Source organism: Ammospiza caudacuta, chromosome 7 (assembly GCF_027887145.1).
Source record: "Ammospiza caudacuta isolate bAmmCau1 chromosome 7, bAmmCau1.pri, whole genome shotgun sequence".
Taxonomy (NCBI): Eukaryota; Metazoa; Chordata; class Aves; order Passeriformes; family Passerellidae; genus Ammospiza; species Ammospiza caudacuta.
In genome coordinates this window covers 26,493,992-26,516,076 of record NC_080599.1, presented here as the reverse complement: position 1 = coordinate 26,516,076, position 22,085 = coordinate 26,493,992, and the positions used below count along the sequence as shown (strand labels likewise).

The 22,085-nt window shown below is 42.5% G+C and overlaps 1 protein-coding gene across 1 annotated transcript in view; it reads right to left on the bottom strand.

The window, feature by feature from the left end:
- CRB1 (crumbs cell polarity complex component 1) overlaps nt 1-22,085 on the bottom strand; it is a 96,511-nt gene that overhangs the window by 45,530 nt on the left and 28,896 nt on the right. The window contains exons 4-6 of the mRNA XM_058808075.1: nt 16,388-16,583; nt 12,553-12,692; nt 10,947-11,129 (exon numbers count right to left, since the gene is read on the bottom strand). Of these exons, the coding sequence (XP_058664058.1) occupies nt 10,947-11,129; nt 12,553-12,692; nt 16,388-16,583 (519 nt within the window). The remainder of the gene's footprint in view (nt 1-10,946; nt 11,130-12,552; nt 12,693-16,387; nt 16,584-22,085) is intronic.

Genomic DNA, 22,085 nt, shown 5'->3' with positions numbered 1-22,085 from the left:
AAATACTGGGCTTTATCACCTGTTCCTCTTATTAGCCAACACTGTACAATTAAGAGCTAGATGCTACAGGGAACAATTAATGTAAGAGCTTTTATGTAGTATATCACATAAAATTAGTTTCAGTGCTCACTTTATCAGCTTATTTTTATTACTCAAAATCCCAACATATTCTTTATGTCCTTGAGAAGACCTTAGACCTGGGACTCATCAGTGCTAATTAATTGCCAGCAAACTGCAAAACTCCCGAGTCCAATCCAACAAAAGCATTAAAGCAATATTTTTACTTATTAACAATTAAAATGGGAATATATATATATATATATATTTATATTTTTAATATATATATATTTTATACATATGTACATTTGTGGATACAAAATTAGAAAGCGTTTTTATGCACCTGAGAGTTTGTGCGGGGAAGATAGGTAATCTTCAGGAAACGCATGAAATTGTGCAAAGGGATTCTCCCTCTAAGCCCTGCACCTGGGAACAAAAAGCCCATCCAGCAGGAGAAGCTGGGGCCAGCTGTCAGGAAAGCAGCTCTGCCATGCTCTGAGCAAGCTGGGCACGAGGCAGACGTGGGCCTGGCAGCAGAGAGGACCAGTACATTCATGCTCTGTGGTGGGAACTGTGCTGCCACCAGGTGAAGGGAGGTGACTCTTCACCTCTGCTCAGCACCAGGGAGACCCTGCCAAGCCCAGCTCTGCTCTCCCCAGCTGCACAAAAGGAGCAGTGATACTGGGGCAGGGCTGGCCAAGGGCCCTGAAGGAGCTAAGGAATTGGAAAATATGTCAGGAGGAGAGACTGAGAGAGCTGGGGTTGCTCAGAAGTTGAAAGAAAAGCCAGTTGTAATGGCAGGAGATAGCCTTCAATTAAATAAAATATATAAACTTCACTCCAATTCACCTGTTCCTTCCCTTTGAAGAGATGTGTATTGCCTGACCTTGTGAATGTGGTTGCTCTCATGGATGGAATTCTTCTCAAGACGTGGTCACAGAAGTGTGACTCTCGGCTGTGTAGATGTCCTGCTTTCAATTTAAAAATGCTGCATCGTGTAAAATAATTCTTTTTAAAAGCCACAGGTGGGAAATCTGTCACATAATTGTACTGCAGAAGCTAAGAGTTAATATCAGGGTTCCTTACTCCATTCCCCTGTACACAGGCTTGGCAGTGTTAATCCAGGAAGGTTTAGAAGATTATGTGTACATGACAGCCCTGAGGATTTCCATCATCGTGATTTTCCTTCCAACTCTTTTTTTGAAGAGTATAATGACCTATGACAACTAAGCTTCATTCTCTGAGAAGCCCCTGACATTGCTTCTGTTTAATGGATCAGACAGTTTGTGATCCATCAGCTCTAGACACTTTCTTCCCCATGTCAACCTGGGGTACCTCTTCAATATTTCCCATCTGTGCTGACCTGTGTGATCAAGAGGTCATGTCCTGAAGTCAAACCCAGAATCCAAACACTCACTCCTACCACACGCCAGACTATTAATGCAACCCATTTAATTTACATCAACTTGGAACTTGACATTCAATTTCTCAGTCCAGAAGCAATTATTTTTAAAGGAACATGCCAACAATATTGCTTGGCTTAGAATGGTGAAAGTTCAAAAGGGTAAAAAACATTTCACACCATAAATAAAGAATTGATTATACTTGAAAACAAAGTTTGTAATTACTACTGACATTTCTGAGCCTAGATGAGGTGCCTTTTATGCTTTAAAAACTGATGTCATTCCTGCCACTGGCATTATGGGAACCTTATGTAAGGGTCTGAAATAGTCCTTTGCTGATATTTTAAGTACAAAGAGGAAAACGTGAACATTTTGCACAATTCCTGAGTCAAACACTTTTATTTTGTCAAGAAGGGGTGCAAAATTTTTTGTGGGTACCTCCCTTCAGCCCAATAGTCTGTGAGCAAGACTACTGGCATAATTAATAAAATTCTTAATTTGTTGTTCTTGTATGAAAGCCAAGCCTACAATGTGCTATGAAATTTTAACTAGGAATGGCCCTGTTTGGATCATCAAATACTCTTTTTTAACTCAAAACCACGGTGCTTGTTTTCTCCATAGCTTTTACGGCCCTGGGTGGACTCTGCATGTCTGGCTGCAGACCGATATCCCTGCGCTTCCCATGGAAGATCCAGCTAACCAAACTGCAAGGTGCAAAAGCTGAAAACTGCCACTAAGAATCTGGAGCAGCAAACAGGGCTCATCACAAAGTCCTTGGGAAGCAGCAGCTCCCAAATCAGAGTGCAAGGACAGGCAGCTCTAGCCAGGGCTCAGGAATGTCTCACGGACACTGGACATGGACAGCATTTCTCGCTCCCTCTGCTGGCTCACAGGTACAGAAGGGGTACAGAGCTCTGGTTCTCAGAGCTCTGCTGAAACCAAAATCCTGATTCCAAACCAAACAAACTGCATGTTTTACCAGCAGCTGATACTGTTTTAGCAAGGTAATACAAGGTTATGCTAAGCTCTGTAAAAACTTTAGTTTGTAAACAAAGTGATGAATGGCATGAGAACATTTATATTTATATTATAGCAGTTTAACAGCAGCCTGCAAAATTAATCTCAATCTAGGTCAATATTGTCTACATAAAAATATATATGCAAAGATCATGCATCTCCCTCTGTCAGAGGCCAGGCATGCAAAATAATTATTTAGTAGTGAAGACCAACAGCAACTCTCCTTATTAGCCAGCATGTTCAAGGATTTGTCTTCCTTCCTTTGCAGAAAGGAATGAAGATAAATCCTTGATTTTGTCACTTCAAAACAATCCAGCCAGAAAACTGCACCCTTCAAAATAGCAAAAATTGAAAGTTGGGGACCTTTTTAACAAGTAAGGCTTTCTATAAGCAGAGCAAGTACTCTGAATTAGCTGTTATGGATGTGTTTACACATGTGTATATTTCTTTATGTATTAGCACATATGTTTGAAGATACATTTATTCTACATGCACATGGTTCAGAACTACCAGCCCATATGTTTTTTTCCTGACTGAACTCTACCAACTTCTCCCATGCCAGTCATGAGTTCCTCTGCTATGTAGGGAAAGAGAAGTAATGCCTCTTAAATGTTTGGCTGTATAATTTAGTGTATTTCCAATAAACTGGATTTTAATAGGGTTCACAATGGTGACATTCTCAAGGCTTGTTTTGAAATAATCTGTTGAACAAAACACTGAGCTATTAAATCAGGTCATTTTGTTTATCACTTGACATTTGACCTTAAATATGCCATAAATTTAAAAGTATTAGGAAAGTAAAATATATTAATCCTATAGCACAGGTTTTCTTTTTACTGTCTACTTGCCAAGCACTTTCTCCAGAGCAGTGAAAGGTGGATGTGTAGATTTAAAGGAAGTTCCTTTCTGTTTGGGCAGAAATTGTGCATCTGCTTAACTTTGCAATTTGCCTGTAACTGAACCAGAACAACGCAATCTTACACAAAGCAGTGTTAGAAAGCATATTCTGTAAAGTAACTCCTGAGATGGACAACCCAATTCTGAAGGAGACGAGCCAAGTTCTGCTGTCAGTTTGGTGTGTGCAGTACCTTTGATTTCACATGGGTTTGTGCATGGTTATCACTTAACCCACACTTTAAATTCAACTCTCATTAGTGGTAGTCTGTGCCATCAGGGGAAAAAACAAGAAAGAAATGAAAAGGCCAGAGAGATTCTTCAGTAGAGAAAGACAGAACTAAGCAGGTTCATAAGCTCAGTCAAGAGGTGGCAAAATTAGATTGTAGAGAGGCTATAAATACATGAGTTATGCCAATTAAAAAGGCTAGGAAAAGTTTATCCAGAGATTTAAGAAAGAAATCAAAAAGGTAAGTAGGCAGTGCTTGAAGAGGGCCCCAGGAGGAAAATTCTTACTGGATAGACTTGATTTAACAAGTAGTCAATCATACGATGGAATGACCCACCAAGAATCAGTGTCTGGAAAATAACAGGTGCTTAAAAAGCATTATTCCTGATGCCAAACAATATCCAACTGCCTTATTTTTTAGTTGTTTTTTTTTTTTCTTTAAGCATTTTCTTCCAGGTACTGGACACATGAATTCATTAAATCTAAGGACATTATCTGTCTGTGTGTTGCAAGATCTAGGAGCTTATGGATTAAAAGCCATTCATCCCCTCCTCCTTCCCTTCAAGGAAAAAGCTTTTCATGCTAAAAAGTGTTTGTGTGCAACACTGTTTAACACAGAGAGATGTGCCAGATTCAAAATATCCACTGCTTCCAGGCTCTGTCAATCACACTGGACTACATTATACAACTTAACATATCAGTGCAACTAGAGAAAATAGATCATAGTAATGATGGGTCAGCTGTCAAATTTTAAAGCATAAAACTCTATACATGTTCTGAAAATAATAATGCTAGATGCTCCCTAATGTTTGAATAGCATATATTTCTACCTAAAAAAAACCAAATCCAAAGCATCTGACCTTTGTGCACTCCTTTGGTGCTGAATAATGCAGAAGTGATGGCTGACATGTCTTTGCATTCCTAGTTGCAACTTGCAAAGAGAGACTGTAATACATATTTCTCATAAAAATACACATAGTTATATCAGGGCTCTAAGTATCAGTCCCAGTGCTACAAACCAGGTTTGGGAGCTGATTCTGCAAAGAGTTGTCATGAAAAACTCGAGAGCTCATTTCCTAATAATCATGGTTCAGCTTTTAGTAATTTTAACATAGAGCAGCATTACCAGTAAAAATACTTTTCTGTCAAAAATTTCCCCTGTATAACAGAAATAACAGGGGCAAGCTGAAATTCTCAAAGAAGCCAAATTTTATTTCACTACAAGGAGTCCTCTGCATAGTCAATGCCCACACTGGGTGCAATTTTTTTTTTCTAGGATCTGAAACTATTTCAGTCTCTACTTGGAGCACATTAATTGTGGTAAGTGGATCTGATAATTATGTACAAACACATCCTTCATGAGCTCTGAGATTCCACTATTCATTGAAGTAATGTGATTCATTATGATCCTATTGCACCTTATTCTATTTTTCTGAAGTGCAGATAATATCCAAACATTCCAATTCTAGTGAGTGAAACCCAAGCTGCAGAATATTCTAACCACAGAAATGTTTTCTGGTGTTATTGGTAACACTTAGGGACACATGCTACTCTTTTCTGAAGTGTCTTCCACCAAATCAGGATTCTTTAACCAGTGGTAAACACTAGGTAACCATTACAGATAGAGTCAATTGCCTTCAAGCAATCGCTCTCACAGTCGGCTGCCATGCAGGGGGCAAGTTAAGTCATAAGAAGATTAATTTTTGCCAAAAAAAAAAGCTATTAGGCTTTCATAAAGTGTCTCAAGATATGGGCTGTTAAGGAAAGAGCTGTCATGAAAAACACAAGTCAGTCTTAGTTGCTGTGGTGATTTATATGGTGAAAGAATGTAAAAATTACACTTTCTTTTACTAAATGGTATTTCTTAAAATTGTTCAAGAGGAACACTACCTGCAGTAGAAATGAAATTGAAATGTCCCACTAGCTCTGTAATGGTAACTGATAAAGGAATGACAGATTCATAAATTCTTCCAGCTACAACCCAATTTCAGTGCTGCCCTCGGTGTTCTGAGGTATTGCTGCCCTTGCACAGCCATTACCTTACAGAGTGTGTGAATTGTGAGCTCAGCCTTGGCTTTCCTTCTGGAGAACTATCCAGAAAGAGTAAGCACACTGTGATTACTAACAGAGTGCTTGGTCTGCGAGCTAAGCATGTGACAAATCATTAGTGCTTATTGCAAAGAAAGCAGTTAGATTGTGAATGAAGAGACAAGCAAGAAGCCAGGGAGCATGCCTCCTTCTTGGGTCCTGACAGCATTTTCTGCCCCCTGGAATAGACCACAGACCAGTGGTGAAGGACACACTTTGTCTTTCTAAGAGAATATTCTGATCATTTCTAAAAATTAGGAAAAAAGGAGAGAAGGAAGAACGCTGTAGCAGAAATAGAGGAGGAACCAACTGAGAAGGAATCAATTCTAAAGACAATGTGAACATCTCCTTATGAGGATGCTACTAACTGAAGAAATGTTAATTAGCGTTGGTGAGTAGAATCATTAAAAGCTTGTCCAAATGCTCTTTCAAGATCAGAGACTTTAGCAGAGTGGGGAAAACACTTTAAAGTGCTAATTGTCTGTTTGGTGTAGGGTTTTTACAGGCAGTAGGTGCCTGCCAGGCCCTGAGGGTATCCCGTGCTGGTCCAGCCCATGCCCATGGAGCGCTGGAGCCGCTGGAGACTGGCTGGGAGCAGGGATAGGAGCTGTTCTTCCTCCTCCTTCCCCCTGTGCTTCTGAACCCAGGGACACTTGGAGATCACAGGGGCCGGGACAGAGGTGGGGCAGTGCTGTAGCAATCTCTCCAGGACAGCAGCGACTGCCACGCTCAGAGAACAGCCACTTTGTCCATGTTGTGCTGCACATCTGCCCCACACCACCGAGCTGGTTCTGTAAGGGAACATTTCACAGCAGCCCAACAGTGAAAAGGGGGTCCCACACTGACTGTCAATGCAGTTTGGACAGTGAAGAAATGTGTCTACATGCCTCTCTGTGGTCCCACAGTGGTAAGAAGTCCAGACAGAGAGATCTCAAGCCCTAATTTTATTTTCTCAGCAATTCATGACTGTAGTGCACACAAATGCACTTGGAATTTTTCCTAAAACCAGCTAATTTTAATGGATATTCCAAGGTATAGACATTTTCTTTCTTGCTTGCATGGGAAAAATCATTAGCCAACAGTACCTCTGGACCTGTTAATTTTGAGTGCCTGTCTGCCCTGCGGGAGAAGCCTGAGTCCCACTGAAAAGAGGAGTGGTGCTTTTGAAAGGTTCTTAACTTGAAAATTGCTTTTTCTCTCTGTATTTTCTCCTTTTTTATCCTCATTCTTTCCTTGATCAACTTTGTCTTATTCTAAAGTCTCGGAATCAAGAGAAAAGAACCTTTTAAACTGTGATGACAGGCCATGACATAAAGTGAATTAACTTGGTATAATGGAGGAATGATTGACTACCATAGTGTGAACAGCAGAAGGACAGATAAGGAAATAAATGAAAATATAAAATTTGGATTTTGGAGATGAGATCTTTATTATTCATCTGCTTGATTTAATTTTTGTAAGTCATATTGCTTTATGTAGCTGTGTGATCATTGTGCTGATGGTTAAGGTTTAAAAAGTAAAGATGATGCATGATTATTTTTATAGTTATAAAAATATATGTATGTATTCTAAGCATCCCAAGTTCGTGGTAATATGTCTAGGGTCCTACCCACTATTTATGGGTATAAATAATATTTATGTCTGTCCCACACTGTCAGAAGCCAGGGGAGAGGAGGATGGCTGGCTCAGCCTGCCCTGCTGTCTGGTGGTGCTCTGCCCACAGCAGCACCTACAGACATGCAGGGAGATGGAAGCTCTGTGTGCTCTGTGGGTCTGTCACCCTGCCTTAAGTGCAGAGTGAGAGCCCAAATAATCCATAATTCAGTTTCTAATACTGGTCCCATCATGTTCCCAGTTCCATGTCTGGCCTGAGGTTTTCTTTACTCAGCTGAGGGTTCAGCATTCTCCCATACTGGCCATTTATCTGCCTCATCTTCTGGCTCTGGGAGACAGTTTCTTTCCCCCATGCATATGGCAGGAATTCAATATGCATACGACACCAGTCTGATCATATCATTTTCTCTTGCAGTAGTCCAACAGGCTGGGAAAATGGCCAAGGAAATTTAAAAGGGAAAAACAGAAAGCAAGACAAACGAAAAGGCCAAAAACCATTTAGGAATTCCTGATGCCAAAGCAAGCAGCAGTGCTGGTGGCACAGCTGGCACCCAGCAGAGAACAAGACAGCAGCAGTGGCCAGGCCCTGAGCAGCCAGCACTGTGTGTGACAGCAGGCACCCTGCCTGCAGCCAGGGGAGAGGGCTCTGCTGCTCTCATCCTCCCTGAGCTGAAGGAAAATGCATGGACTTCATCCCTGCTCCCAGCACTGTACCCCAGCCTGGGGACCATGGGCAGCACGGATTTTTAGGCACAGGAGCAGGACCTGCCTGCCTGGAACACCCCCTGCTCCTTGGGCTCTGCTCCACTCTGGAATGTGTCACTTGGTAGACCTTGCAAGTTCAGGAGCTCTCTAATTTTGACATGGTGTTAAGTTTATTACAACCTGGTGAAATGAGTCACTACCAAATCCATAGCTCTGCCTTTCTCCTTTCTCACAGGTTTTCATGAGCAGAGTGAAAAGTTTAACCTTTCAAATAACAGCCTTTTTAACAAAGGGGCAGTGCTAGAGCAATACAATATATCCACAGTATGAAAGGACACAATTCTAGGGTAACTATTGCCTTTACCACGCAGCAACAAATCACAAGACCTTTAAATGAAAGCCCAATTTATTAAAAGTACTGTTGTGCTAGGGGGCCAGCATGCCAAGGTAATATAAAAAAAACTAGGGCTTGCTACTGCAGAAGTACTGAGACCTCTTGAAATCTGAGTATCCACAAACACTGATTTAAAAGGGAATGGGAGAAGTTTAACCCTTTGCAGAACCTGTGCTAAAATTTTCTATCTCATATCTGGATAAGGAATATCTAATGTCCTCAAAGAGTTTCTAGCAGGGATAAAGTCTCCAGACTGGGATTTATGTATTTATTTTTAAGAATCAAATTGTCTAAATATTTTTTGTTGCAGATTTGATCCTTTTAAGACTTTCAGTAGGACTACTGAGTATTTTTCAAGTCACCTGAAAAATCACTATCTGTAACAAGATACTGCCAGGTAATATTTATTCCTTTCTCCCAGTTTGTGAGGGAAATACTTTATCCTAACATAGACTTGTGTTTAAGTTCCACTATCTCCTGCCCTTAGATTTAAAACTGTAGTCCAAAAGGTAGATATTCTCAGTTTTTCAGTTCAATTACACTAATTTGTTTGTAATCTCATCCAGTAAGTTCAAAGATGCTTGTTACATATTGATATCAATCCTAAATTTGATTAGATCTTTCCACTGATTTCAATGGCTTTTGGATCAGGCCCTTGCAATGTAAGTATGTGGATTATTATTTCTGCATATAGCCTGCTTTGGTGAAGTATAATTATAATGCTATTATGAGTACTTTACTGAGGGTAGAGGCATAATAAAATGAATGTGGTTTATTAAATAAAATATCTGTCCTGTTGCAATATGAATCTGAGGGGTTATATCTGAAGCACATACAAAAATTCAGGAGTTAAGGCTGGAAAAACTCCTGAGTTACAGCTGCAGAAATGTAGGATTTGGGGTGCCAGTGAAATATGCTGATATCCAGATGCAAGGATCTGACCATTTTTCCAGGGGGCTGTTAGTTCATCTCCATTAGATAGGCATCATACAGTAAAATGGTCCTGATCAAGGACTCACCTGCTACCTTGAATCACACTACTGCTATCAATTCCAATCTTAAATCTTCTTTAATTCTAATTTAAAACTAGGGTCTTATTTATTATTTGGCTAAAATTGGAGAAATTGCTTGTCCAGCAATGGAGGTGAACACTTCCAGTCCTGCCTAAAGGCTTTTTGTGCTGAAGCCTCTGACATCCAAGGAGGCTGATGTTCTTTTTGAGCACTTTTTATTTTCAGGCTACATGGGAGAAGAAGAAAGACCAGAGAGAAATGGGCAGTGCTACTGCTGAAAAGTGTCCTGTTAAAGATTATGGTCTTCCTGCCAATGTGTGGGCAAACTGTTTAGGAAGAATAACTATTTTGGGGTTTTTTTCTCATGAAAGCTATCTAGATAGCATCCAACAGTTATGTATGTAACTAAACTTACTTATGGTTTCTAAAAATGTAATTTAATTTGCATACCGAGTCAGCAGAAATTTCAGGATCTCCAAAACTTTCTCTCCCTCATTCTTTGGAGAGTTCTGCATTGTGAATGATGAGGTTATAGATTCAGAAATTGATTCAAGATCAATGTATTTACATACATTCTGACACACTTTTTTTCAGACCAGTTAAGAGTTTCAGACTGGAAGTAAGTCCTCCATATGAACAAAGAATCATGACCCATAGAATCATGACCCAAATGAGGCAAACAAGCCAGGTGAAGGCAATTGCTAAGGAAATTACAAAGGATGGTTAATCAACAAAACACTCCTTGCTGTTTCTCTCTCACAGAGCTTAGAAGTTTCCACATTAGGACAAGAGAGAAGGAAAAGAAGCTGGAGCTCTGGACATCGCTGACAGCAGGTGAAGAGAAAGCAGCGGCATGAGCAGAGGTGAGGGTGCTTGGGACAGCGGGGAGACGCTGAAAGCCTGGCTGAGGCCTCAGACTGTGATCTCTCAGCAGAACAGAAGAACAACAGCAACACTTAGTGACAGCACAGGGAAGGACAGTTATGGGGAAGGGCTGGAACAAAAACAAATCGCGATGCCACTTTGAAGAAAATAAGGAGAGGATTCAGAGTGAAAGCTGTGGTCTCTGTAAGCTTTTGTGCTTGTTATGTTGGAGACAGCAGTCGTACATTTCACGTGACATGAAGTTTGTAAGTTTCTCGGGAGATGAATGGAATGAGAAACTGACGGCTGGATAAATTAATATAGCTTTTAACTAATTTTTTCCTTCAGAGGGAACAAGCGGGTGGCGTTAGAAGAGTACTGCAGCCCCAGCAGCACAGAATCCAAACCCGAGCGGTTTGCGGCTGTGCTAAACAGCGCTGGCTGCGGTGCAATAAAGGCAGGTGTGGACGCGCCTCTGTCAGCATCACGGCTAGCTGTACATTTGACTGTTTGCCATGTAAGGACAGAGCTGTGCTCCCGAGTGTTGGTTGTTTTCCCGCAGGCGATGGAGCGGTGCCGCTCCGCTGGGCCGCGCTCGGCCCTGCCCGGCGGGCCCCAGTCCCGGCCCCGGCCCCGGTCCCGGTCCCGGTCCCGGTCCCGGCCCTTACCGGCGAAGCCCGGCGGGCAGCGGCAGATGTAGCCCTCGGCTCGGTCGTAGCGGAAGGCCGGCGGCAGCCCCGGGACGAGCCCGTAGAGGCCGGCCCAGGAGCGCTCCACGCAGTCGCCGCCGGAGAGGCAGGGGCTGCTGCGGCACTCGGCGATGTCCTCCTCGCAGCGGGAGCCCGCGTAGCCTGCGGAGACACGGCCACAAGGTCAGGGTGTGACACTGGGGCTCCAGCCCCCCATCCCTCATCATAGGGCAGCGGGCTCAGAGCTCCCTCCAGCCTGGCCTTAAACACTGCCAGGCATGGGGAGGCCACAGCCTCTCTGGGCACCCTGTGCCAGGGCCTCACCAACCTCAAGGGAAAGAATTTTTTCCTAATATCTAATTTAAGCCTACTCTCAGTTTGAAGCCATTTCCCCTTCCCTCTTCATATTTCTTGTAGGTTCCTTTTAGGAGCAGGAAGGCTAGATGGTCTTTAAGGTCCCTTGCAACCCAAACTGTTCTACAGTTCTGTCATTCCATGTGCTGTTCTCCTCTTCCACTGTTCTACAGTTCTGTCATTCTATGTGCTGTTCTTCTCTTCCAGACCCAGCATACACCCTGTGAACAGCAGCTGCACATGGCTGCAGTTTGCCTCAGCTCCTTGAAGCTGTGAGTGATCTCCTGCAGCTCCCTGCCAGGCCTTGGCAGCAGGACATTGCTGTGGCCACTCCACATCAGTGAGCTGAGCTGTGCCATAAAGGGTTTGTTTGGTGTTTTTTAGGCAGTAATGTGGAGATTTGTGTGGGTAATAAGGCACTGCATTGTGGTGTAGTATGCTCTCAGGTTGTGGGAAGGTGGAGGAGGGCAGAGAGTATAAATAATTTGGTGTTTTTAAAGTGGTTCATCTGGAGATTTAAGTGCTACAATGATGCCTGAATTCTGGAAAATGCAAAGGGTTCTGCCTAATTTTTCCTGATCTGTTGCACGAAGACTTGTGTAGTGCAACAGCATTGAGGCATTTAGGGCTCACAGTGTGTCTGTGCTCCTGCATCCTCAGTAAGTTCATAAACTTCCTCAGATATAAACTCCTTAGAGAGGCTTCTTGTAGTTTGTGTGCTCATAGAGTTGTGTGGTCTCTCAGGAGCACAGGGTCTGTGCCTTCACTGGGGTGTGGGGCCTGTTTGCAAACAGCTGGTAGAGAACACAGCCTGTGGGTTCCACTGCCCACTGCCAGACAGAAGTCTTTAGACTGGTTTAAAGGTTGGGTTAATGAAGACTAAAACCAGCATCAGCTGCAGCAGTGATGCATGTGCCACACGGTTTGAAGGATTAAGTAACTGGGAGACAGCTCCCAGCTTTGACTTATCTCCTGTCTTGGCACCACAGTGCTGGTGCCTTTTGTTTTGCCTACTTCTGCTGTACAGGAGAATCAATTCTCAGCTGGAAAAGCAAGAAACTTACCCAGAGGGCTCTGCTTATGATGAGTGAAGCCCATGTAAAGACAAGGCCATTGAGGACTTTTGAGGTTGTGGAGCTTCAACCTTTTATTACATCGGGGGAAGGGGTGGTGGGGGGGAAGCGTCTCTACTACTTTTCAAGGCACATGCATAGGAGAACTTGGAGCTTACCTGGCCAACAGTGGCACGTGTAATTGTCAGCATGGTCCTCACAGGTGGCATTGTTGTAGCATGGCTGTGACCAGCACAAGGGAGGGAGGGTCTCACAGTGCGAGCCCATAAATCCAGTCCCGGTGCAGTTGCAGCTGTACCTGCAACACAGAATGCAATGTTCACTCAGGCTGGAAGTCAAGAGATCTGGGCTTTGTTCCCAAACATGCACAGGCTTCTTGTGTAGCCTTGGCTCGTAGCTTACAGGGTGAGTCCAGCTTGAGACCACCATCTGGTGCTTTAGGAGAAACCACAGCAATTGGGAACCAACAATGAGCTGTTCCCTGAAGTATGTGGTTTTGTCTGGGGAAAAAGAACTGCTTGTGAGTTGGTTTTGACACAACCCTAAGAATTGTTGATCCTTCTTTTTCCTTCTTTTAATTTTTGGGGGAAAAAAAAGTCTGTGGCATTTCCAATGCTTTTAGAAAAAATTTATTTTGTATGATTAACATTATTCACAAAATGAAAAGGGAGGAGAAAGTAAGTGTGTTAGTATCCCTTCCTCTTGGACTAGTTGAAATTGCATTGGCAGAAAAAGCAGGAAATTTTTTTTTTTCCTCAACTAAATGAATTTTTTCCCCCCTGCAAACCAGCCTTTTATTGTTAGGTTAGAACAAAAATGTCAATTGCTTGCTTAGTTCTAGTAACAACAGTAATACAGCTCCCTTTTGACATCAGTGTGACTACAACATAAGTAAACAAACTAGTGTACATATAGAAATTAGCAGCATGCAGATGTCAGTAATGTCTGGGAAGTTTTGTTTGCCTTTTTTTCTTCTGGAGAGCTGAGTGCTATAAAAAGCATCATTCCTGTTCTTTGGTCATCAAATGTAAAGTTAACATGTACGTCATATGAAAATACAGGCTTTTGCAAGATACAAGTTAACTGTGCAGGCTTGTATGATCTTGACCTAAAAAAATGACAGGAAACAAATTTCTTCTATTTTCTTTTACATTAAAGTGATACACCATTATTGTACAATTGCATTCCTAGGGCATCTTGCTGAGCAAGATGTAAGTATACTTATTTGATAATTTCTGTGCTTAATATCTAAGTCTTAGACTTGGAGTAAACATATGAAGAGAAAGTGAAATTGTTGAACATAAAGCAACATCAGAGAACAACTGGCTCCTGCAGTCTAACAGACCAAAAAGTGTAAACTTTTTACTACACTGTTTAAGTGTGTGCATAAGCAGAAACTTCTGGCTGGCCAGTTTATTACTGGTGTATGGATTATTCCTAAATCAAAACCAGAGATGACTTGCACCAGGTGGCATTTGAATTTCAGATATAAAAAGTAATGAGGAAGATGTGAATCAGAAAAGTAATTTTCATTCTGAGGTATGTTCTCAAATCTGAAGTCTTCTTCTGCTGAGTTTTTCACACATTTCTCCCATGCACCTTCAGTTTGGTGCTGTTCAGCTTTGGTGAAAGCTTTTTTTTTCTGCCTATGTCCCAGCTACTTTTCCCTGTGGTTCAGAGTCATGGAGGAATATCCAGAACTCATTGCTTAATGTGCAGCCCCACCTGCCTTTTTCTTGGATATCTTTTGGCATTTGAGATTGCTGTTGACCTTCCAGGATTCTGGATGGTGCCCTGCTTGTGAGCAGGCTACAGCTGAGCAGGCAGATGGCTTTTTACAGTAAGAGTGATAATTTAGATACCTAGCATTTTTTTTGAATTCTTGTTTGATGTTCTCACAATATGCAAAAAGCAGTACCTGTAGGCATTCTTTCCTATGGAATCTCCTATGGGATTTCCTGGGAATATTTCCTATGGAAAAAATACATGGATAATGCAGGATATCCTCTGTGCCTAGGCACACTAGGTTTTGTAGTCCAGCTAAGTCTGTAAGCTGTTGAGTTTAAATAAAAATGTTTACTTATGTGAAAATGGTTTGTTTCTTTTTTAGAGATCAGCTTGTACTTTGTTGCATTCATGAAACATCACTGGAAGGTCAGTCTGAAATTTGTGAGAGAATTTGGTTTGATGTTTGTATTTACAGCTTTTTGTGCTAGATCCGTTGCCTCGTACACGTTTCTGTGAGAGCTGATGGCAGACACCGAAGCCTCAGCTGTACTGTAGCTCAGTCAGAAAAGAAAAACTCCTGCTTAAATACCCCAATTCTTCATTTATCCCCAAAAATACATAAAAGAAAGGAAGTTGCTGGACACCCTTCTGTTTTGAGTTGCTTTGTTGTCCATTCCTTTCGATCACATAAATACAGAAAGAGCTCCAATTGTGCTCCAGATATCCCGCAGTATTACAAGCCAATTAAAATTGGTCTTGCATGTACCTCAGATTTAAAAGCCAGGAGAAAAATGAGCAGGATTAAGTCTGGCCTGAATGAGCATCCCAGTTGCTCACCTCACACGTGTATTCTCAAAAGGCTTCCAGGTTACCACACAGGTCTGAGTGATTCAGGTCCAAGGTGACCCCCTTTCACTGCTGTGGTGCTTTAGCTACACTGGGAAATAATAAATTGCTTTGTCCTGCTCAGAATTGTTCGGTGCTGCTGACAAGAAGCTCCACAGGGCTGGTGCCATGTCAACACACTGCACAAAAACTCATTCCCAGAATAGGATCTCTTACCCCCTCACTCAAGGCAAGCATGCCTTTTGCTGACATGACTTCTGGACTGATTTTTGGGGCACCAGAGTCTTCAAATCTGCTTTATAAAAACTGGAAAATACACAATAAAGGAAAAATCCTGTACTGGCAAGAGGAGCACCTGCATGAATACACTGGGAAACTTCCAGACTGGGCTAATATACATATGTGTGTTCAGGTTGGGAAGCTCATGCTGAGCCAGAAATCCAGTTTTGGTGATTGAATGCCAGAGCTCTGCTTGGACCTCTGTGTGGGGCCAGTAACAGTAGGGGGAGAATCTCACTTTTCCTTTGCCTTGTATTCTCTTATTCTTTTTTTTTTAATTACTATTGTTATTTTTTTGCCCATGGACTGCAGGTTGTTTTGAACAAGTAGCTGTTGTACTCTATACCTGTAAAGTTTCTGACACATTTGCTAATGATATCTATTACTATGGTTACAGTTATTACAGTTTTTCTCTTCTAGTCCTTCTGTCTGTCAGTGTGGGCAGCTGCTGTCAGCAAATTCAGTTTTATACAGTCTCACGTATTTCTTGGAAACTAAAGTTTGGTAAGCATTGGAAACAGAATTCATATCTAAATGACAGTACTAACAGTCAGGAAAACAGTGCATTGTAAATATTTAAAGTACAAATATGAAAAATACACTTCTCGGTCAGTCTTTGCCATAAATGTTTTGTTGTCCTATTGGCTCTGACACCAGACTGGCATTCCTTGATCGTTTTCAAATCAAAACTGAGAATAGTGCAGGGCCAAGGAGTGAAATGGGGAAGGAGATGAACTACCAGCCCTGGCAGGATCCTGTAGCATTCCTATCCCAGGGGCACCTGGCTGGGCCCTGCCGGGGCTGGCACACCTTACCCATTGGTGCCATCCGTGCAGTGTCCCCCATGCAGGCAGGGCTGGCACACCTACCCATTGGTGCCATCCGTGCAGTGTCCCTGAGCCCTGCCAGGGCTGGCACACCTACCCATTGGTGCCATCCGTGCAGTGTCCCCCGTGCAGGCAGGGCTGGCACACCTACCCATTGGTGCCATCCGTGCAGTGTCCCCCATGCAGGCAGGGCTGGCACACCTACCCATTGGTGCCATCCGTGCAGTGTCCCCCGTGCAGGCAGGGCTGGCACACCTACCCATTGGTGCCATCCGTGCAGTGTCCCCCATGCAGGCAGGGCTGGCACACCTACCCATTGGTGCCATCCGTGCAGTGTCCCCCGTGCAGGCAGGGCTGGCTGGCGCACTCGTCGATGTCGGTGCCGCAGAGGTCCCCGAGGAAGCCCTGCGGGCACGAGCAGGAGAAGCTCCCCAGGGAATCATGGCAGGTCCCCCCGTTCAGGCAAGGCTGGGACAAGCACTCGTCGATTTCCACCTCACAGTTCGTACCTTCAGAAGCAGAGAAAATAAACCCCAAGCTTAGGAGACAGCTTTGGAAATCTCAGCAAGGACTGCCTGAAGTACAATAGTCACATAATTTTTTTTTTTCTTTATGCAGTTGCCTGGTTTTTAAAGACATTTCCTCCTCAATGTGCTTTGCACAATTAGTTTTTTTCAAGGCTTGGCAGAATTTACAAAAGAACAAGCCAATTGTTTTCACAAGAACATGTAAAATAACTTTTTCTGTTAGCTTGAACATGGAGACAGGACAAACTAATTTTCAGTGTATTCAACAATGCTACTATCCTATTTACATTATACAGAAGAGACCAGCAGTTTATTGATGTCATAAGAGTCCATTTAAAATTGGCCTTTAAATGGACAGTTCCCAGTTTTTTTAATTCATTGGGAAGTGTCTTGTTCAGCAGTGCTTAATTTTTTTAAGGCTTATCAATGTGCAGGTAAATGGGTCTGTGGTGCTGTGTTTGCAGCAGGTCAGAATCTTGGAGCTGCTCTTCAGAGATAATTGCCAGAAATAAATCAGTTCTAATGTGACTTCACAGCTATTTGTGATAGTTGGCAGGTTATATATACACTCCTTTTTCTTATCTCTAGCACAGACCAGGAGACACTAAGAAAATTTAATAATTAATGCCTTGCAGCTTTGATTATTTCAGGGTTTTGTATGCTTATGCACTTACTTAGTGTTTGGAGCAATAGAGTAATATTTTCAAATAATTTTCAACCGCCAAGTCAGGTTTTTACAGCAGCTACAGTATCAGCCACAAAACAGATGCAAAGTGGCAAATTATAATGAAGAAGCTGCTTTGAAGCGAATTTCCTTATTTTTTATTTGGCTTGTCGAAATTGCTGCAGTATTGAAAAGTTCCCAGGGGAATTTCCTACTTGAAAGAAAAACTGCAGCTCTGAGAATGGGTTCTTTTTTTTTTTCTTTTTTGGTAAAAGTGAAATTTTCAGTAAAAGATGATAGAGTACTCTTTGAACAGAGGGAACAGGCATGTTTGCTGATAGGTATCACTCTTGCAGTTTATTTAGGAGCTCATCTCTAATTCTTTATGCTCCTTTTGTCAGCTCTCTACTGCTATGAAATTTATACATTATAACTTTGAGCATCTTTCTTAAAACACAGAGATTGAGAATATTTAGCACTACCACTTCATGAATAATTAATTTTGGTGCTTGTGAGCATCTTTATTTTAAAAGAATAAATTTGTACTATGGATAAGTACTGGGCAAGATCTTAAAATGCCAACCCAAAAATTGCAGATGTTGACTCATAACTATTTTTTGTTGTCTTTAAACATTAAAGTGCAAGTTCCTATTTTCAGCAGTTAAGAAATAGTTCCTTGAGACCACAGAGTGGACGGGGAAGCTGCCAGTGGCGTGCCCCCAGTTCAAGGTTCACTGCTCAGCTAACCACTACTTTCAGCGGGAGCCTGCCAGGAGAGCCCAGCCCAGGAACGCTCTCTGACGGCTTTATGGTAATGTACATTGCAGCCAGATATAGCAAGCAGTCCCTCTGTGGTCATTGCCCTGTGAATTCACTGCAATTATAAACAATGTGTTTGCAGAAGTGTGTCTAGTGACCGTAAATCTGCCAGAGCTTGTTAACAGCTTACTGCGAACACTAAAAATCATGTGACAAAACAAGCCGTGTTCAACTGATCCTCAGCTCAGCCAAATTTAAAACTACAGGCCTGAGAACAGCCTGACAATTAACATGAGAACATAGCGTTGTTGTTTTGGTTCATGTCTTTAATCTATCAAGCCCAGTAACCTGCCTTCGGCAATGTTGCCCCAGAAGAAAACTTCTCCCTGTATAATGCATCCAGCCAATGCGATCTGCCATGCAGACAGGGGGAATCCCTTCCTAGCCTCCGCTGAGTCTGCTGTCAGGCTTTCTTAGATGTGTAGAAGAGAGATGAAAAGATTAGATCTGCATTTTCACCTCAGTCTAACATTCTGTCACAAATATGCTGTATGCCAAATATCATATGCCAGGCAGGAAGGAGAGCGCCAAGGAGCCCCGCCACAGTTATTGCACAGGGCTGCACCACCATGAGCTGAGGCTCCCTGGGTGTCCTGGAGCAGGTTGAGCATCCCTGCATGCACCAGACCACACAAATGGTTTGAATTGAAATGCTGGGAAGGTGGGGAAAAGTCACATTTGTAACATTTGCAGTTTCTCTGAAGAATCAGGCTTGTTTCTTATACTGCTTGCTTCTCCACCGAGTCCTACTGTGCACTTCTTTCTACATCCCCAGTGAATAAAACACAAGTGAGGATGAAGGACACACAGCCAATGTTTGCAAACTTGCATGCCAACAGATAGAGTGTAAAATCACTTTCTGCTCAAAGATACTAGGGGTTTGGAGGCTCACTGTACTTCCATGAGGACCTGCACATTCTTAATATGGCTGGGAATTGGTAAGCAGGTCACCCTTTCTGCTCTTCTGTACTAAGGTACTGTACTCAGGTGCAGCAGGTCCAGAGGGCTGTCCCCAAATTCCTCATTCTGTAAAAAGTAATCTTGTGTGCCATTATTTGGATGGAGAGTGTCACATGGCTAATTTATAGGCACCAGGCTTGAAGCGACAGGAAGAGAGTTACAGCCAAAACTAGACAGGGAGAGGTTGTGTTTTTTTGATCAAGGCTTGTCCCTTTTGAGCTTGGGCATCTGAGCAGTGCTGAATACCTGGGCTGGCTAGGACACTAGGTGGGGAGTGCTGCTTTGAAACTGGGAAGCTGGGGAAGGAAACGGGCTTTGCACTGCTGGCAGTTGCTGCTGGATGGACTGTATGGTTTGCCATTACATCCACAATGACAGGGACATGAGCTTGTTGGGAAGTGAGATCTCTACTTGAGGTTTTCCATCCCATGGTAGAGCTGCTGTGCCTCTGCTTGCCTTTAAGTGCCTAAGATGCATCTGTTTATGAGGCATCTGTTCTTAATATTTGCATAGCACATACACTATTGATGAGAATCCTGAATGAAAGCTTGGAGATCTATCAGGAGTAATTTCCTCATATTGTAAGATGTCATCGCAGCGATGGTTACCTCATCGTGAAAGGTATTGCACAAAGAACAAATCCAGCTCCCTGCACCTACTTTGTCTGCAGCTGAAATGCTTTCTCTTGCTGTCTTAGGCTGAGAATGGATTTTGGAACTGCCATGCACTCCTGAGAGTTCACTGGAATGTTCACTGGCAGTAGAGGACTTGGCTTCAGCAAGGTAATTAATGCATATAGCTGTGGGTAATAACAGGCTCTTACACCGTGCTCTGTTGGGTTGAATTAAAAGCAAGTGCAATTAGTCCAATGGAGGAGAAAATGCAATTGATTAGGGTAGCCAGCAAAACTTCAACAAACCAATTGAACTTCATTATTTAACAGCTGTGTGACACATGTCTTGTAAATAATTTCACACATGCAGAACATTATCATAGAAACTGCAGATTTCATGCTGAATTTTCCAGTCTTTGGCTCTTGGTGCATTCTAACCTCCTCCATTTGTGTAAGAATTATGTGTGACATTTCTCAGCTATTTTAAGAAGTCCTGCAGCATACCAATCACACAAAATAGCAGTCATAGTCCATGAAACAAGTAGCAACAGCAGCCAGTAACTCATGCATTTGGTTAATATTGCAGCTATAGATTTACTGTACCTTCTTTACCTGCATATCAGGAGATACAACCTGTTTTCACAACTTAAGGAAATGAGATGAGGCTGGATGACTTCCCACAGTAATTCATGGTGTCAGGCCAGGATAATAATGGTTGGCAAGATCCCCTGATGGGGTAAATGAGGGATTTTATTACCACTGGGGACACCTCAAGGCTTTCATCCTGTAATCCCTCTGGCTTGTGCATTTAGCACAACTCACATCAAGGTGCAAAAAACCAACAAAAAAGAATGCTTCTGAAAAATCATTTTGTTAAGTAGCTTTTTAAAGCTGATGTTTTACTGCTGGAGGAATGGTCTGCTACTCCTCTATAGAATTCCTATGGTTAGTCTCTTTTGCTGCTGGAAGCAGTGTTGGAGTTGTATGTCAAAACACTGCAGCCTCTTCTGCCGTGTATTTTAGACCTCTTCTCCTTCCTTGGTTCTCTCCTCATTTCTTAACTCTGCTTGTGCAAAGTGTGGAGCTTTGGTGACTTTTTTTGGTGAGAGAAGAGAGCATCAGCTTGGGAAACAGCAGAATTTCATGATGAAAGTGGAGCAACTCCAACAACAATTTTTGTTTCTTTTTGTTTGGGCTTTACTATTTCAATATGTTTTCTCTCCCTTTGTCTCTAAGGTGTATATTCCAGCTCTTTCAAACCCAAGTTTCTGGGCTGTGGATCCAGGCCTGGACCCCACTAACAGCGCCAGTTAAACAAATAGAGTTTCCTGAATACAACAGGAGGTCTGGGTTGAGTGTGATCATTGCAGAGTAACCATGCTGGTTGTTAATAGGTTTTTCCTTCCTTCTGCTCTTTGGCTTTCCCTCAGTTGTGCAGTTTTCTCCTCAGCTGGCCTGGGCTCCGACACCCCCTGGCAGCAGCGGGGTGGCAGGAAGGTAACAAGCTTCCTTCAAATAACATTCTCTGTGCTCATAAGGGATATTAACCAAGGGCTGCCTTCCAACGAGCGCTGTGTTAGACACAGGAAAGCTGCTTTTTACCTTTGACTTCCCCTCCTGCATGGGGATTTGGGGACGGAGCTGTAAACCACATCTCTTATTTCTTATTCATTTGAATCACTTGAAGCAATAGCTGTTTTTTCTCCCCTTTCTGCTGTATGACTATTTCTTTTCCTTTGCTTACCTGACTGGCAGTCTATCACTAAAATGCCTCCCCTTTTCTCCTTTTAATGATTCAGTGTGCTACCTTTCACAGTCCTAGCCCTGAATACAGCTTTGAAATTTGAAGGGACCTGTCTTCCAACAAGAATTATATGGTTTTCAGTAGAGGAAGTATGGAAGAAAAATCACACCTGTACCTTAAAATGGAGCTATATAAAATGGGATTATCAATAAATGGGCAGTTTGGGAACATAACACTTGCCCATGTAACTTACATAATGTTCTAGTTGCAAATGAGTCCTTTGTTTCTGAGAAGGGCAGATGAGAGAAATTTAATATGAAATGTCTAAGTTTAGAGTAGCATTTGTCTACTTGGATCTAATTTTTAAATCTGTCAAACACAGGTTTTGACCCTCAGAAAAAAACTAGATATAGCACTTTGAAGAGAGCATTTTGAGAATGTTTCTTTTAAAAGCAAAGTCCACCTAGCCCCCTGACATAGCTTGGTGTTCACAAAACTGCTGTGTAGATTTTGGTGGATGTGAGATTTCTTTAACCCTTCTCTTTCTGGTATCAGTAGCTCACAGTGATGTGGTTATCCATAATGTATCAACAGCCACTGGTGCTGAAGCTGAAGGCAAGGTGGTAATGCAGATATGGCTAAATATTGTATTTGCAGGGATCCCTGACAAAGGAAGGGATGATG